The sequence below is a fragment of the Sciurus vulgaris genome, assembly GCF_902686455.1.
Source record: "Sciurus vulgaris genome assembly, chromosome: 3".
NCBI classification, from domain to species: Eukaryota; Metazoa; Chordata; class Mammalia; order Rodentia; family Sciuridae; genus Sciurus; species Sciurus vulgaris.
Genome location: NC_136463.1, coordinates 123,764,477 through 123,779,648, shown reverse-complemented (window position 1 = coordinate 123,779,648; position 15,172 = coordinate 123,764,477). Strand labels below are relative to the sequence as shown.

At 41.8% G+C, this 15,172-nt stretch overlaps 1 protein-coding gene across 1 annotated transcript in view; it reads left to right on the top strand.

Annotated features, from left to right (window-relative positions):
- The first annotated feature begins 13,982 nt into the window (after positions 1–13,982).
- Positions 13,983–15,172, top strand: part of LOC306656559 (low-density lipoprotein receptor-related protein 2-like) — a 244,423-nt gene continuing 243,233 nt past the window's right edge. Inside the window, 1 exon segment of the mRNA XM_079131902.1 lies at positions 13,983–14,238. Coding sequence (XP_078988028.1) covers positions 14,160–14,238 — 79 coding nt within the window. The 5' untranslated portion in view covers positions 13,983–14,159.

The following is a 15,172-nucleotide window of genomic DNA, read 5'->3' as shown; positions in this document are numbered from 1 at the left end:
GACTACCATTTTCTACTGCTATGGATTATGGAATCAGGACAACTGTCAAATAGGTAAAGAGAAGAATAGGGGTCCCAGTGCCCGATCAACTGTAGTCAGCTGAGAATGAAATCAAGCACTCATATTTTTGCTGGTCACATGTTTTTGCATTCACTATAAGGTGCCCATTGCTGAAACAAGTGCCAGTCTGTTATCCAGTGAGAAAAAGAATTGATACCCTTTCCCTCCATTAAGTTGCCCTATTTTTTCATCCTAGGCTGGATTCAGATGAAGAGTCTTGTGGCTCACTGAAAATGACAATTATTAGCAAACTGAGGACATTGTCTTAAGGAGAAAATGTTAATCATATGACTCTTTTAAGAGAAGATCTGTAATTTCATAAAACATTAGTCCAAGGACTTTGGAGGAAGAACTTAACAGTTTCCTTAGGGTCCTGGCAAAGTCACTTTCTGTAGTCATTTTTATTGCAGTGTTAAAACCAACCAACCACCGTCAAAAAGCCTAAAACCAAACAAGTGTTAATAACCCACTAGGAACATAGTAAGAGCCCCAATTTAGCTGTCAGAATGTCTGTGGCTATGCTACCATCTTGTTGATGACTTTAGGAAATTACCTTAATGTTCTTGAACTATGGAGAGTAAAATAGGTGATCCAATAAACTTTGGAAAGTATATAATGGCCAATAAATGTATTTAATTGTTTTTACCCCTTTTATAAAGATAACAGTGCTTGTTATAGATAATTTAAACATAAATGTAAAAAATTTAGAAATGATCATCCTAAATACCATCATTAATAGCAGCTTCAGCAACCATTCTTCAGAGTTGAACTCAGTCTTGCTTGGCCTTAGTCTCATGCACCTTTCTCTGCACACACACACACACACACACACACACACACACACAACTTAACAGAATGGCACATGGAATCCATGCTTCTTTGCAAAATAATTTCTTAAACATAACAGAGAGGAAAATAATTCTGCCAGGTGTGGCGGTCCATACCTGTCTTCACAGTGACTATGGCAGCTGAGGCAGGAGGATTGCCAAGTTATAGGCAATTGTCTAATTACTTACAGAAATAATTACATGAAAAAGAGGGACAGAAAAGAGAAGGTTTCCTTGGCTGGGGAGTGAAGACAGAAACTCAGATGAAAACCAGCCAACTCCGAGGCAGAGGAGGGAAAGGCACTCAAGTATGGAAAATAACCTTATCTTTATCCACCTACTCAAAGGGGGCTGGAAGAAAAGAATTTATTTGCAGGGCTCTTTTCTAAAACCTGCCACTTTTCCAACTTGAGGAATAGTAAGGATTTTAACTACAGAGATTTATCTAAAACATTTCATATAATTATAAAGCACAATAAAAATATGAGAAAAAAAGAAAGAAACCAGACTTCTTCCCCCAAAGGGTTACATGAACAGTAAATCCATTTTAAAAGAATAATTTTTGAGCCACTTGGTTAAAAAGTTTTCTGTCACTTTACCCATAATTACCATGGTCAGTGAGGTCAAATGGCAGCAGGAGCTATGTCCTGCCACTCACTGTTAAGGGCACATGGTATTTTGTTGTTATTCTAACTTGAAAAAAAGTTCCTATTTAACCTAATTTGCCTTTCAATTTGAGGTATCTTTCAGGTTAAAATTTTTAGGATTAAATAACTATTACCTTCATGTTGATACAATGTACAATTTCTGAGGAATATAAGTAAATTTTATTTATAAATTTTATGATTTGTCATACAAATGTCTTTCCTGTATTATATTCCAATACAAATACAGTAGGGTTTTTGTTGTTGTTGTTGTTGTTTTTTGGTGATACATGTTACTCAAGAGGTTCCTGGAAAAAAAAAAAAGGTTCCTGTAACAATAAGGTATACTGTAATAATTAGGCATAAAATACTATGTTTTCAACTGAAAACTTAGAATTTTGGAAAATTTGTATCCGACAGATCTTGACAGCTATACAATTAAGATTTTTTTGGATGAGTTTGGCAGTAATATTTATAAATGTGATTTTAAAAGTATTCTATGATAAAATGTAGTAAGTTTTAGAAGAACCAAAGAGTAGTGAAGAAATATTTTCCAGGCAACAAAGTATAATGGTCTAAAACCCATTAAGAAGGAAAGATGTACCAATGGCTTTTAATGTAATTGAGAATGAAAAGCTAATTGATAATAGTTGCAGATTCCATTGCAATTAACCTTTAAGAAACTATTAATGAGTTTTGATGGAATATCAGAGAATACCCATAATTACCTGAAAATATACTTAAAAACTTAAATTACAAAACAACTGGTTAAAGACACAGGAACAGTAAGATATCCAGCACGTGAGATACAAGGATCCAAGAAAGGAAGGAAAAATATTGAGATCAGTTTGAAATTTTTGGTCATATTCCTCAAGGAACTTTTAATTTGTAAGACACATTACATGAAGGAAACTAATATAAATAGGAAACTAAGATATTTTAAAAAATCAGAGCTTCTGATAGTGTATCCTGATGCTGGTGAGATAAACACTTGAGTTCAGGGTCAATAAAGAGAAGGCCTGGAAAATACTCCATTTTGCCACTGAGATGTCTGAAGGATTACATCCTAGTAGTAAGGCCAAGTTCAGGGCAGAGGTGGAGTGCAGCAGTACAGTGTTTGCCTAGCATGCACAAGGCCCTGGATTCAATCTCCACAGCAAGGAGGGAAAAGAAGATAGAAATCTAATCTTTAAAAAAACCTTTTTATTGATGCATAATAATCATACAGAACAGAGTGTTTCATTGTGGCATATTTGTACATGCACAAAACATGGTCAATTTCATTCTTCAGTACCTCCCCTTACCCTTACCCCTCACCCCACTTCCCCTTTCTTTACATTATTTTGAAATCTAGTCTTAAGACCACTCTGATTGAGTCTGGGTTTATTTCTATTTCAGCTTCTTCCCTGAAGGAAAAGAAACCCTCCTTGGAGAAGATAACATCATTCATAGCTTACATAGTTTTTCATATTTAATATAAATTATTTAATTAAAAATTGCCAGGTGTACCAGGAGATAGGATGACATGACCATAAACAAAGAGAAACAACGGAGGCAACTCATATACTAGAGTTACTGGGCGCAGACTTTCAAATAATCATGTCAGCATGGTGGCCCATACCAGTAATTCCAGTGAGTGGGGAGGCTGAAGCAGGAAGATTCCCAAGTTCAAGGTCAGCAGGGGCAAGTTAGCTTGACTGTGCCTTAAAATAAAAAATAAGATGGACTGGGGATGTAGCTCAGTGGTAAAGTGCCCCTGGGCTCAATACCTAGTATCCATCCCCCTCAATAAGATTAAAAATAAAATAAACAAACAAAAATAATCATGATTGACACGTGCAAGAAAATCAATATCAAAGTAGAGGGTTTCACAAGGTTTTATAAAAAAGATTTGGGTAGAAACTTTGAAACGGAAAATATAATGACAGAAATAAAAGTTTAATAGATGGGTTTGATAGTATAGTATAGAAAAACCCAAGTAAGTAAGAAGGAGGAAAGAATAAAAGGGAAGATTTTCAGTGATATGTAAAACAAAATATGTGTACTAAGTTACAACTGGGTGTGAGTAAAAGTTCTGGAGTGCTATTTCACAGTAGTGTGACTATAAAAGACAAAATCATGTACATTTCAAAAAGCTAAAAAAGAATTTTGAAAGTTTTACCACAAGAAATGATAAATATTTGAAATGATATGTTTAACCTGATTTAAACATTATACAACATATACATGTATCAAAACTTTACATAGTACCCCATTAATATGCAAAATTAAGAAATTTATTTTTGCTGTCATTGGACCTTTATTTTATTTATTTATATGCAGTGCTGAGAATTGAACCCAGTGCCTCAACCACTGAGCTATAACCCCAACCCTACTATGTATCATTTTAATGCTTTTTTCTTTTTTTGGTACTGGGAATTGAACCCAGGGCCTTGTGCATGCTGGGCAAGTGTTCTGCCATTGAAGTACATTCCAGCTGTGGGACAATTCAAATGAAAAAAAATTGATTAAAGACAAATCCAAAATTGGTTCTTTGGAAAGACCAACAAAACTGATTACACAAAGAAAAAGGAAAAAAGGCAGCAAACAACCAACAGAGCAATGAAAAGTGGTGATAGTACCACAAATCATGCTGATTCTAAGATGATAAGAAGATACGATGAACAAATTTATGCCAATGTATTTGAAAATTTAGGTGAAATGGAAAAAAAATTCCTAGAAATGCATAAATTTCCAACACTGACTTGAGAAGAAATTGTGGGTGGCATGTTAATCACATCAGACCCTTTCAGCTGCTGTGGTGCCACATACCTGTAATCTCAGAGACTCGGGAGGCTGAGGCAGGATTGAAAGTTTGAGGCCAGTCTCAGAAACTTAGTGAGACTTTGTCTCACACAAAAAATACAAAGGTTAGGGATGTAGCTCAGATGTAACCCTGAATTCAGTCCCCAGTACAACAGAAAAACAAATCAAAACAAAAACTTACCCTTTCCACTTGGAGGGAGAAATGATATGTCTTTACTAGAATGGACAGATTCTCTGAGTATGAGAGAAGCAATTTATTCATAGTGAAGGACACTAGGTATGTGACCTTGGAATGCCTGGTCCTGTTATACACCTCATAACTAGAAGCAACCACCTGAATAGAACAATGGAATGACAGATTCCCGTTAGATCATCAGCTCAGTCTGGGAGAGTAGTTCAGTGGTAGAGTATGTGCTTAGCAAGCGCAAGGCTCTGGTTTCAATCCCCAGGACTGTAAAAAAAAAAAAAAATTTATAAGCTTTTGAAGGATGTGGTATATGAAAGGTAAGTGATATTCTATTCTATTCTATTCTATTCTATTCTATTCTATTCTATTCTATTCTATTCTATTCTATTCTATTCTATTCTATTCTATTCTATTCTATTCTATTCTATTCTATTCCTAAGAAGTAAAAAGATTGGTGTTTTTCACCATCGCCTCAAGAACTTGCTTCCCATTCTGCCTTCTTTGGCTCTGCTGGATTAGAAGTCCTGACTCCTAGGTAGAATAATTCCTGCAGTGAGACACTACAGAGCATTAAGGCATGACAACTGCCAGGTCACTTGGCTTCTCATATGGGCTTCAACTTGCCTTATGCTGGAAGCATTGTTCAGTTCCAGGTGGGCTATGCGTTCACTTTCTGGTCTAGAGCTTCTCCATTGCTCTAGACGCTGGTGGGCTAAGAAAGCACAGATCTCACTTCAGGTTACAGAGAAGTGGATGCCTTGAGGATAACCTAACCAACAGGGAACGGGAGCTGATGGATAAGTACTTTTGGTTGATCCTCAGGAGGGTAATTCTAAGAATTCTCTACCTTCCTTAGAACTAAGTGCCCTTGATAAATCACCCCTATCTAGTCTTTCCTCCTTCCTTATCTCACACAATCTTATCCCTATTGCTGCTTGCAGTAATTTCTCAAATAAATTACATACCCCCAAGTCTTCAGATCATGGATCTGTTTTCAGGGAAAGTACAAGCTTAGATATTCTGGAGGCAATCAGATTGGGTTCAAATTCCAGGTCTGCTACTAACTAGCTGTGTGATCTTGGGGAAAATTACTCAAATTCTCTAGGCTTAGTTTCTGTATCTATAAAATAGAAGTAATTATGGCACCTACTTCACAGGATTGTTGTGGGGATTAAATGAGGTGGTATCCATAAAGAACTTTGAACTGTGTCTACCACATGGTAGGACTCACATAAATGTTAGTTTTTACAGTGTTTGCAGATCATTTTTCTAATATGGGAATTTAATAGTTTACAAGAAGTTTTTTATAATAGTAAATATTTCTCTTTACTTTTGATCATGTATGTAAAAGACTTTTCTTAGTTTTTGTCTTTCAATATTATTGTGCTTTTTTACCTTATAAAATTGTTAGGTATATTTTGTTTATTTGTTTTGAGATATGATCTTTCTAAGTCGCTCAGGTTTGCCTTGAACTTCAGGCTCACATGATCCTTAGCCTCCCGAGTATCTGGGACTACGTGCATGTGCCACCACACCTGGCTTCATTTTATTTTTTATTTTTTAGTAGACAAAATCAGCAATATTTTCCACTCTGGATTGTAGCCTTCAGGCCTCACATTGGCAGGCTTTCCCATTCTAAGATTATAAAAATAAATATTTCCCCATGCAATGTGTTATTGCATGTTTTATCAGTTGCATACTAGTTAGTTGGAATTTTGCCTAAGTAGGTGTATAGATGCAATGTATGATTTTTATTATTTTCATATCTGGCACATAGTGAGTGTTTAGCGAATATTCAGTTTTGTAGCATAAAATGAAGAATAAAAAGAAGAACTTTTTTGATTCTGTGACTGGGGCAGGGAATGTACAAGATAAGCCGGGCACATCTTGTAGTGCTGAAAAGTAAGCTAGTGCTCAAAAATAAAACAAAACTACAAAATAAACAAACAGAACAAAGCAAAACCTTCATAACAATGGGTAAGTCAAAGGGACAAAGGAGCCAAGCCAAAGAATTCTCAATGGCCAAATGTGGAACAAGTTGAGCAACAAAAGAACAAACTGTTAAATAAATATCCATAATTCTATATTGATGTAAATAAATGATTGAATAAATAAATAAAGGAGTGAACTGACAACTCTATCTATCCCTCGAAGAGGCAGAACAGCTTTTTAAGTGTGGTCTGCTCATAGTGATTTCTTTCTAAAGATTACAGAAGGTAAAGGGGAACAGGAATGTCTGTAAAGAAACCTGATCAACAGTACTTTGACCAGGAGATCAAAGTTAACATCAGCTTAGCCTAAGTCATGACTTATCGTAAGCTGTGGTGATAGTATGTACCCTTGAAACAACATGAGGAGAACAACATTTTATCTCTGTGGTCTTGCCCACCAAACCTATAACCCCAGACAAATCCCAAATGAGGAATATTTTACAGTATATCTTAAAACTGTCAAAGACATCAAAACCAAGGGATGTCTGAGAAACTGTCAAGCCAAGAGGAACCTAAGGAGGCATGGTGACTAAACGTAATATGATATCTTGGATGGGATCTTGGAATAGAAAAAAAGGTATTGGGTAAAAATTAAGGAAATCTGATCTATTTACAGGGTATAGACTCTATTTAATAATAGTGCAATGACTCGTTGATGGTGACGAATGAACCATACCAAAGTAAGATGTTAATAATAGGCTAAACTGGTGTGGGATATGTGGCAATCCTCTACACTGTCTTTGTGGTTGTTCAGTAAGTTAATTCTACATTTAAAAATTCTATTTATAAAACAAGACCTTGAGGAGCATAAAATTTATTGGGGGAGACAATGAATATAACCAAAGAATTTATATCTATGAGGTGAGAATCCTAATGAAAATAAATGTTTGGTGGGATAGGATTACAGAAAAGAGAAGAGGGGGAGAAACTTTTCCCACAAAGGAGGAAACATATCAGACTGGGGCTATTTGCAGCTAGTCAACCAAAGAGAAGAGGAGAAAGAAGTATTTTTCTTGTTTAGTTTGCATTTAAACTGCAGTGAAGCGTAGGAACAGATATTTGTCTTTCCTATTTTGAAGTACTTCTTGGCATGTTCCATCTTAACGTCTGTTTCTTTTGACAGAACAGTATCCTAAAAGAGGGGGGCTGGGCATGTAGTGGAACCGGTATGGTTCTGGCTTAGCATGTGTGCGACCCAGGTTTGTCATCCCCAGCATTGTCATTAAATAAATAAATAAAGTACAAGAATGGAAAGGTAAAGTTAGCAGAAATGCTTTAAAAATGAATCCTATGATTTTGTTCTTCATCTCAAGGTCTGAATTAAAGATCTGATTATTCTATTTTAGGATTTTTTTGACCTTGCACTGTTCAAATTTGGGGGTAGATAATTCTTTGTGAGGTACTTCCTGTGCATTGTAAAATGTTTAGCAACATCCCTGGTCTCTCCCCACTAGATGAGAGTAGAGCCCCCCAGTTGTGACAACCAGAAAGGTCTCTAAATACTGCCAAATGTCCCTTCAGGACATTAGAGAAATACTGCTGTAGTTTGCTCACATTGTAATGTTAATTGTAGGCCCTAAAGGCAAGTGTGGCTAAGGAGAAATTAAGACTGTGAAACAGCCCGAGGATGCATCTCCTGGGATCTCAAGATCTTTTCAGCTTAAATTTATTGCAAGTCCACTCCAATATTTAGATACGGGATTGGGTGAAGTGCCAGGAGCCAAAGGCAGTGTTTATACTGTTTTATTTTATTCATTCATTCTCCAAACATTTACTGAGGGCCTGTCAGGAATCAGGTCCTTCGGTAGGTACTGGGGATTTGGTGATGAACCTGATAGACCTATTTCCTTTGACAGGGACCTTGACTAAATTCTGTTGCATGTCCCTGAATCTCTGAACAACGAAGATCAGATTTACTTGTGATAGTGACCCCTAGTAGTCATCCTAATTAATTTCACTCCAAGGATAATGTATAGGTCTTGATTCATATAGTTCTTTTCTTTGTGTGTTTCTTACTCCTTAACACAGACCTCTCTACAGACTCTAGCCCTTTCACAATCTCTGGTGTAAGAGAGGGACTGTGGGGCTGATGGAATAATATTAGTCTTCTGGCCCTCAAGACTCATTATTTAACTAGATGCACTCATTGACCTTTACCGGCAGAAATTGCTCTCAAGAGAGAATTTAAAAGCAGGGTGTCTGGCCATTTTGACCCTGCTGCTGTATTACTAGCCTTCTTCACTCTGTACTGTAAAGTCTTGTGGCACAGGATCTTGACCCTGGTGCTTGGGGTACTGGTTGGAAGAAACACTTATGCCTGCCTTAGCCCCAGGTGTCTCCCAGGATTACCTGCGATGGTCTTTAGCTCTTGAGTTTTTTCCAGGAAAGTCTATTTTTATTTAACTTATTTTTAACCAGTAAGACTTGACAGTCTCTGCTATTTCTCTAAACCTTTGCCAAGGCTCTTCACACAACTTTATTCACAAACCAAGAGGATTCCTTGTCATATTATAACTTGGGTCTTCATTTTTGGTGTACAAAATATGGTTGCTATGCTGGTTATCCCTTTAGGTCTTGCTGAGGTTTTTCTGGCTCTGGTTACCCATCAGGAACATGAAGTTAACTTTTGGCCCATGACCTGGTCCTGAGACTGGCAAGTCCAAAGTTATTAGTGGCTAAAAAGGTCTTCAGGAATAAAAAGTGTCATGAATTCTGGGGCATCCTAGTAGGCGAGATACCTTTCGATGTCTTTTTGGCACTTTTTCACTTTTGGGTACCCGGGTTGAACTCAGGGGCACTCGACCACTGAGTCACATCCCCAGCCCTACTCTGTATTTTATTTAGAGACAGGATCTCAATGAGTTGCTTTGCGCCTTGCTTCTTGCTGAGGTTGGCTTTAGACTTGCAATCCTCCTGCTCTAACCTCTAGGCTGCTGGGGTTACAGGTGTGTGCTACTGTGCCTGGCCACTTTTCCACTTTCTTTTGGTGGCAGCGATTGAAGCCAGGGCCTCAGGCATACTGGCATAAGCTCCACCATCCTTGTTGTGCATTTTTTGATGGAATCAATCTGGCTTTGTTTTCTAAGGGTCAGAGATTCTTTTGAGCTCATTCAAGAAAAAGGGGACTTTTGAAAGGATACACTAAGTTAGGAAGTAGAACCTGGAGAGCTGCCAGAAAGTTAGGCAACTCCAAGAACGTCTACCTTTCTCTCCTAAACTCTGGGTCTCTTAAGCCTGCATTCAAGGCTGGGGAAGCAGATCATATCTTTGAGGAACCAAATGGGGGCCAGTTTGGACTGTCATTGGAGGTTTGTGATATGGGCAAGGGCAAGCTCACGTAGGGGATCACAAACTATGCTAAAATTTTTGGATTTTATTATATGAATAATGGGAAAATATTGAAGGGTTATAATCAGGCAAGCAATATGGTATGTATAATGATTACAAGAAGATTAATATTATCATTATTATTACTTATGATACTGGGAATTGAACCAAGGGCACATGCTAGGTAAATGTTGTACTACTGAGCTACATCCCTACGCTGCCCTTTTTTAGTTGTAGATGGACACAATATCTTTATTTTATATATTTATTTTTATGTGGTGCTGAGAATTGAACCCAGTGCATCACATGTGCTAAGCAAGTGCTTTACCACTGAGCTACAACCCCAGCCCCGACTCCTTCTTCTAATTTTTTTTTTTTTAGTCTGGCCCTTTTAATTTTTATATGAAACAGGGGCTTACTAAATTACCCAGGCTGACCTTGAACTTGGGATCCTCCTGCCTCAGGTATTTCAGGCCTGCACCACAGTATTTGGATACAAAATGATGATTTTGACTCCAGAGAGAGAAGAGCTTTGAAAAGGCCATGGGAGTGCAAGTGTTACATGTGATAGATTAAAGGTTGTGCTCTGAGGAAGCCTCTGATATTACCAATAATGTTCATTCGATGGTCCTTCCTTCCTTCCTCCTTCCCTCCCTCCCTCCCTTCCTTCCCTCCCTCCTTGCTGAATCTGGCCACAAACTTGCGATTCTCCTGCCTCAGCTCCCTGAGTTGCTGGGATGATAGTCATGCATCACTGTGCCTGTCTGACAAACTTTATTTTTAATGGATCTGTTGTCCTTTCCATACACAATAATAATAGAACCTATTAACACATTTGCCAGGTTTCTCTGCTTAAAGTTACCCTTTTCCCTAATTAATATGTAATTTGTAGGATGGTACCTCAAACGTTTTTTGACTGAGAAGCATATGAGAAATAGTTCTTTCCCTGACCTACTAAATTGATCTAATCACTCACTAATGGGTAATGACCTCCATTGGAAAGCACTAGTCCCATGGAAATATCACTTTGAATCATCTGGTTGCTGAATGGAAAATAGATGGGAGGAGTAAAATTGATAGCAAGGAGCCCATAAGTCTTGCCATAATTCAGGTGAGAAAGATTGATAGCCAGTGACAAACAGGTTGAGAAAAGTGAGTGGGTTTAAAAGACAAGTGAATGGGTTGAGAAACTGGAAACAACTCATGATTGATGACATTTGAGTGTGGAGGAAAGAGGGAGATATCAAGACTGACACAAATTTCTGGGGTGGTCTCTGGGTTGGATGGTGGTTGGTGGTTGTCCTTGCTGAGATACTGAAGAGTTAAGGTTCAGACTCCATGGTTTGAGTTTGGGATTTCAGAACGTTGGATTGGAGCTATCCATTGGGCAACCGGGTATGTGTCACTTAGAAGGAAAATCAAGTTTGGATTCTTAGCAAACTGAAATTGGATTTTACTTATGAAGATTTTACAACCTCATGCCCAATGCCAGAAGCATGGATTTAGTTCGGGATAGAAACTAATGCTCTGGAAATATTTCCGGTAATATGGTGTGAATGAGTGAAAAATATACCAAGGAAGCCAATTAGCATAAATTTGCTGGAAGGAATTTCACGTTTCAGCATTCTTCCCTGTGCTTTTTTGGTTGTCTGCTCTATAAAGTCCTATATGCATACATAGCGAGAGAAATGTGAAAAATAAATTAAACTAGCATCAAAGAAAAACGGTGGTGACTTACATCGCAAGTGAAGTAGCCTGGGCTTTTTCGGATGCTGGTCCATAGTTGTAATCCTCCAAATCTAGCAACAGGCATTTTCGGTCAGGTATAGATACCCTAGATAAACACGTGCATAGTGCAGGCTATTTACAAGCGCAATAAATTTGGGATTACATGGATACTTTTAAAAAAATATTTTTAAGAAAGCTAGTGAGGATGGATGGATCGTGCTCTGGTCTCCCACCACTACTCTTTTCTGCTCCCCTCCTCTCTTTACCCCTTCTGCGTTATTCTGGGATTAGCGGCTGGGTCGGCCCCATACACAAATGCAGCTGGCTCCTACCATTGGCCTGAGCCCTGCTGTGCAACCACGTCAGGAATTCCAGTAAGTTGGCAACACTGGAGCACAAAGACAACAACAATGAGGAAAACCCTTCAGTGCAGAAAGGAATGTTTAGAGCCCCGACCGCTACATTGAAAGGAAACACACACACACACACACACACACACACACACACACACACACACACACACACAATCGCGCCTGCGCACCCCACGCGCGCACTGAGAAGAAACCCAGCCCCTCCCAAAGGCGGTCCTCCCTCCAACCAGCCCGCCCAGGCGCGCCTGCCTCCCTAGCACGCGCGACTACTCTTTGTAGCTTGAAGGTGCGGGGACGCTCATTGACTATGCAGCGCGGTTCTTGCGAGAGTGGGACTGGCCTGACCCCTGCGCGGTCTCGTACCATCGCCCCGGCCGCCCGGAACCGGCATAAATCACCCGCGGAGACTGGAGTGCAACAACTTGCCCCTTCACCGCCTCCCTCCTCCCACCGGGGTCATCCGCCTCACTTCTCCAGTCCTCCTTCTCGCCCCGCCGGTCCCCAATCCTGCCTCCTCCTCGGCGCCGCACAGCAGGAAGCAAATAGAATTCCAGTGGCCAGAGCACAGAACCCAGGAATTCCCTGTTCAGAAACACTCTTCACGACTCTTAACAGTTGTTTGTCTACACCTATCCTACCCCTGATCCCCAAAGCTGCTCCAACCGTAGAGTTCACACAAGCTATGCCATCCGGACTGTTGGGGACAGCAGAGCCCCAGATGGTTGGTGCTCTGGGGAGAAAGGGCTAGCGGTAATTGGCAAAGTATCTCTCCAGTGAGAGGGGAGACGGCGGGACCTTGTCCAGGGACCACGTGGATATAGGGCTTGCAGCCTCCATGCGTCACAGCTTTCTTGAGGGCGCTGAGGGAAAGGGTTCCTTGGATCAGTATCCCGTCCTGGCCGCGAGGCCCACTGCGGAGCTGCTTCAGGGGCCGGGGCATAAGATTCTAGGAAGACCTCTGGCCGGAAACTACACCTCTTCATATTGAGCTCTCCACGCCCGCAATAAGTTGCACCAGCTCTTTTCTCTCCGTCCTCCGGTGCCCCGTACAGTATGGGAACCGGGCTCTGAGGTCGCGTGTAAGGTTCATTTGCAGTGCTCTTGGGAGCCCGGTCCCCCCTCTGTTAGTTCAACGTAGTCCCCAAAAGGGAACCGCGGAGTTTCGTGAATCCCTAGCGTTTTTTCTTCTTAATAACCCGCTCTGGCACCACGTAGAAGACATTCTTTTAAGTTTGCTTCAAAATGAACAGATTTACAAAGAAGCTCGATCTGGACCGCGACACATGCAGACGTGGCACTTAAAAGCTAAACATGCCAATCTTTTCCTCAACAATGATCCAAACACCTCTCTAACTTGTAAAGACACGAACAACTCCATTTGAGCAGCCTGAACCCTATCTGGGGAAGCCAGGGGCTCCGAGGGAGCCTAGAGAGTTCATGTCTGGGAATGAGGGTCGCAGATCTGTCCAACTGCCTCTTTACTCTTGCCCTTTTCCCTTCCTTGGTGTGCTCTTCCCTTCCCTTCTGCCTCCCCCGCTTTTTTTCTTGGTTTTTTCTTTCCCTTTCCATCTCTTATTTTCTTTCTCTTCTCTACTCTTGATATTACCCCCTTCTCCATTCCTTTGCATTGCTCATTTAGTTTCTAAGGCTGTGTCCCCGGTGGATTTCCCTTGGGACGTCTAGCCTGCTTCTGTTCCGGAGCAAATCCTGCGGAGAGGCAAAGGCAGCGCAAGCTTGCGTGTGAGTATGCTTAACAGTGACTATGTTAGTGTTTTAGTGTGACTGAAATGTGCGCGCGTGTGTGACTGAATCAGTTTGTGTGGCAGTGAGGAGTGTGTGTGCCTGTATTAGTTCGTGCATGGGTGTACGCGTGTGTGGAGTGTGCGTATGTGAGCGCGCATGTGTTCGAGTGCCCATTCCTCCTAGCGCTGCAAAGTGCAGGGGGCGGGCCGGGCGGCAGGGGGCCTGCCCGGCTGGATTCCCGCATGCTAGTTCCGGGGCGGTCGGGTCTAAAGGGCTTTATGCACTGTCTGGAGGGTGGGGACTGGAGCGGGTAGAAAACGGGATGCCTCAGGCGTCGCGGCAGGCTTTCTGCTGCTAGGAGCGAGCTGAGGTGCGGAGCGCAAGGAGCAATCAGGAGAGGAGGCGCTGCTGGTGTTGTGAGGGACGCGCGCCCACCTCCCGGGGAAGGAACGGCGAGGCCGGTGACTGTCGCGAGGATGGAGCGCCGGGCGGCGGCGGTGGGGTGCAAGCTGCTGCTGGCTCTCGCTACTTGCCTGGTGCGGGTCAGTGGCCAAGGTAAGCACCCACTGGCCAGAGCCATGCCGGAGCTATGGACTTCCTTGGGCACGGCAGGGTAGAGTTCAGCCGAGGGGAGCGGTCAGGGTAGGGCGGCGGCGCGGGAGCTGCTCTCCTTGGGGCTCTAAAGTTACCCTGCGAGTGGCGAGCGCAAGCACCCCACCACCGGCTCAGGAACTCAGCAGCCGCCAATTTGAGAACGCAGCTCCACCGGTTTTGGTGACAGCTCAACCCATTGGGACCCCGTCTTTCTTCCCACGCGGGGTTGTCCCGACCCTTCTGGAAAACACTTTGCAGTTGGGAACGGGAAAAAAGAGGATCTCCCTTGCAGATCTGCAACCTGCTCCTACCAAGAATTTCTTCTTCGGAGTCTGAGCGGTCCTCGCCGCTCTGAGCGCAGCTTTCCACCTGCAGCGCTTGGCTAGGGAGATCGCTTAGCGCGCTCAGGGCCGCAGGCCAGGGCTCCCCCTCCCATCACCGGTGAAACTTGGTCCCGCGGTGACCCCCAAGAGACCGCATCTCATGATACAGATCATTTACGAGTCAAGATAAGACCGGGAGGCGGGATTGGCCGAGAGAGCGGCTGAGATACTGGAGTATTTTCTCGAAGAGTTTTGCTTTCCAACAGGGAGGTGGGGGCTTTTGTGTGCATGAATGGGACCGGTTTGCGTCGCCAGTTTTGGGGCTCGAATGCGGAAAAAGTTTCTAGTATGGCTTTAAACTTTTCTCAAGTTGTTGGACAGTTGTTTTTACAGAAATGGAGGGAAGGAAAAGAAAGGGAGAAGTGGAGGGAATAAAAACAGTAAGAGGAGCCGAGAACTGAGGGAAAGACAAGCAAGTAGAAAGGAATGGAGAGAAGGAGGGGAGAAAGAGCGAAGTTGAAGAGCAAGAGAGCACGGGGGTTTTGGGGGTGGGGGACAACGAGAGAGAGGCA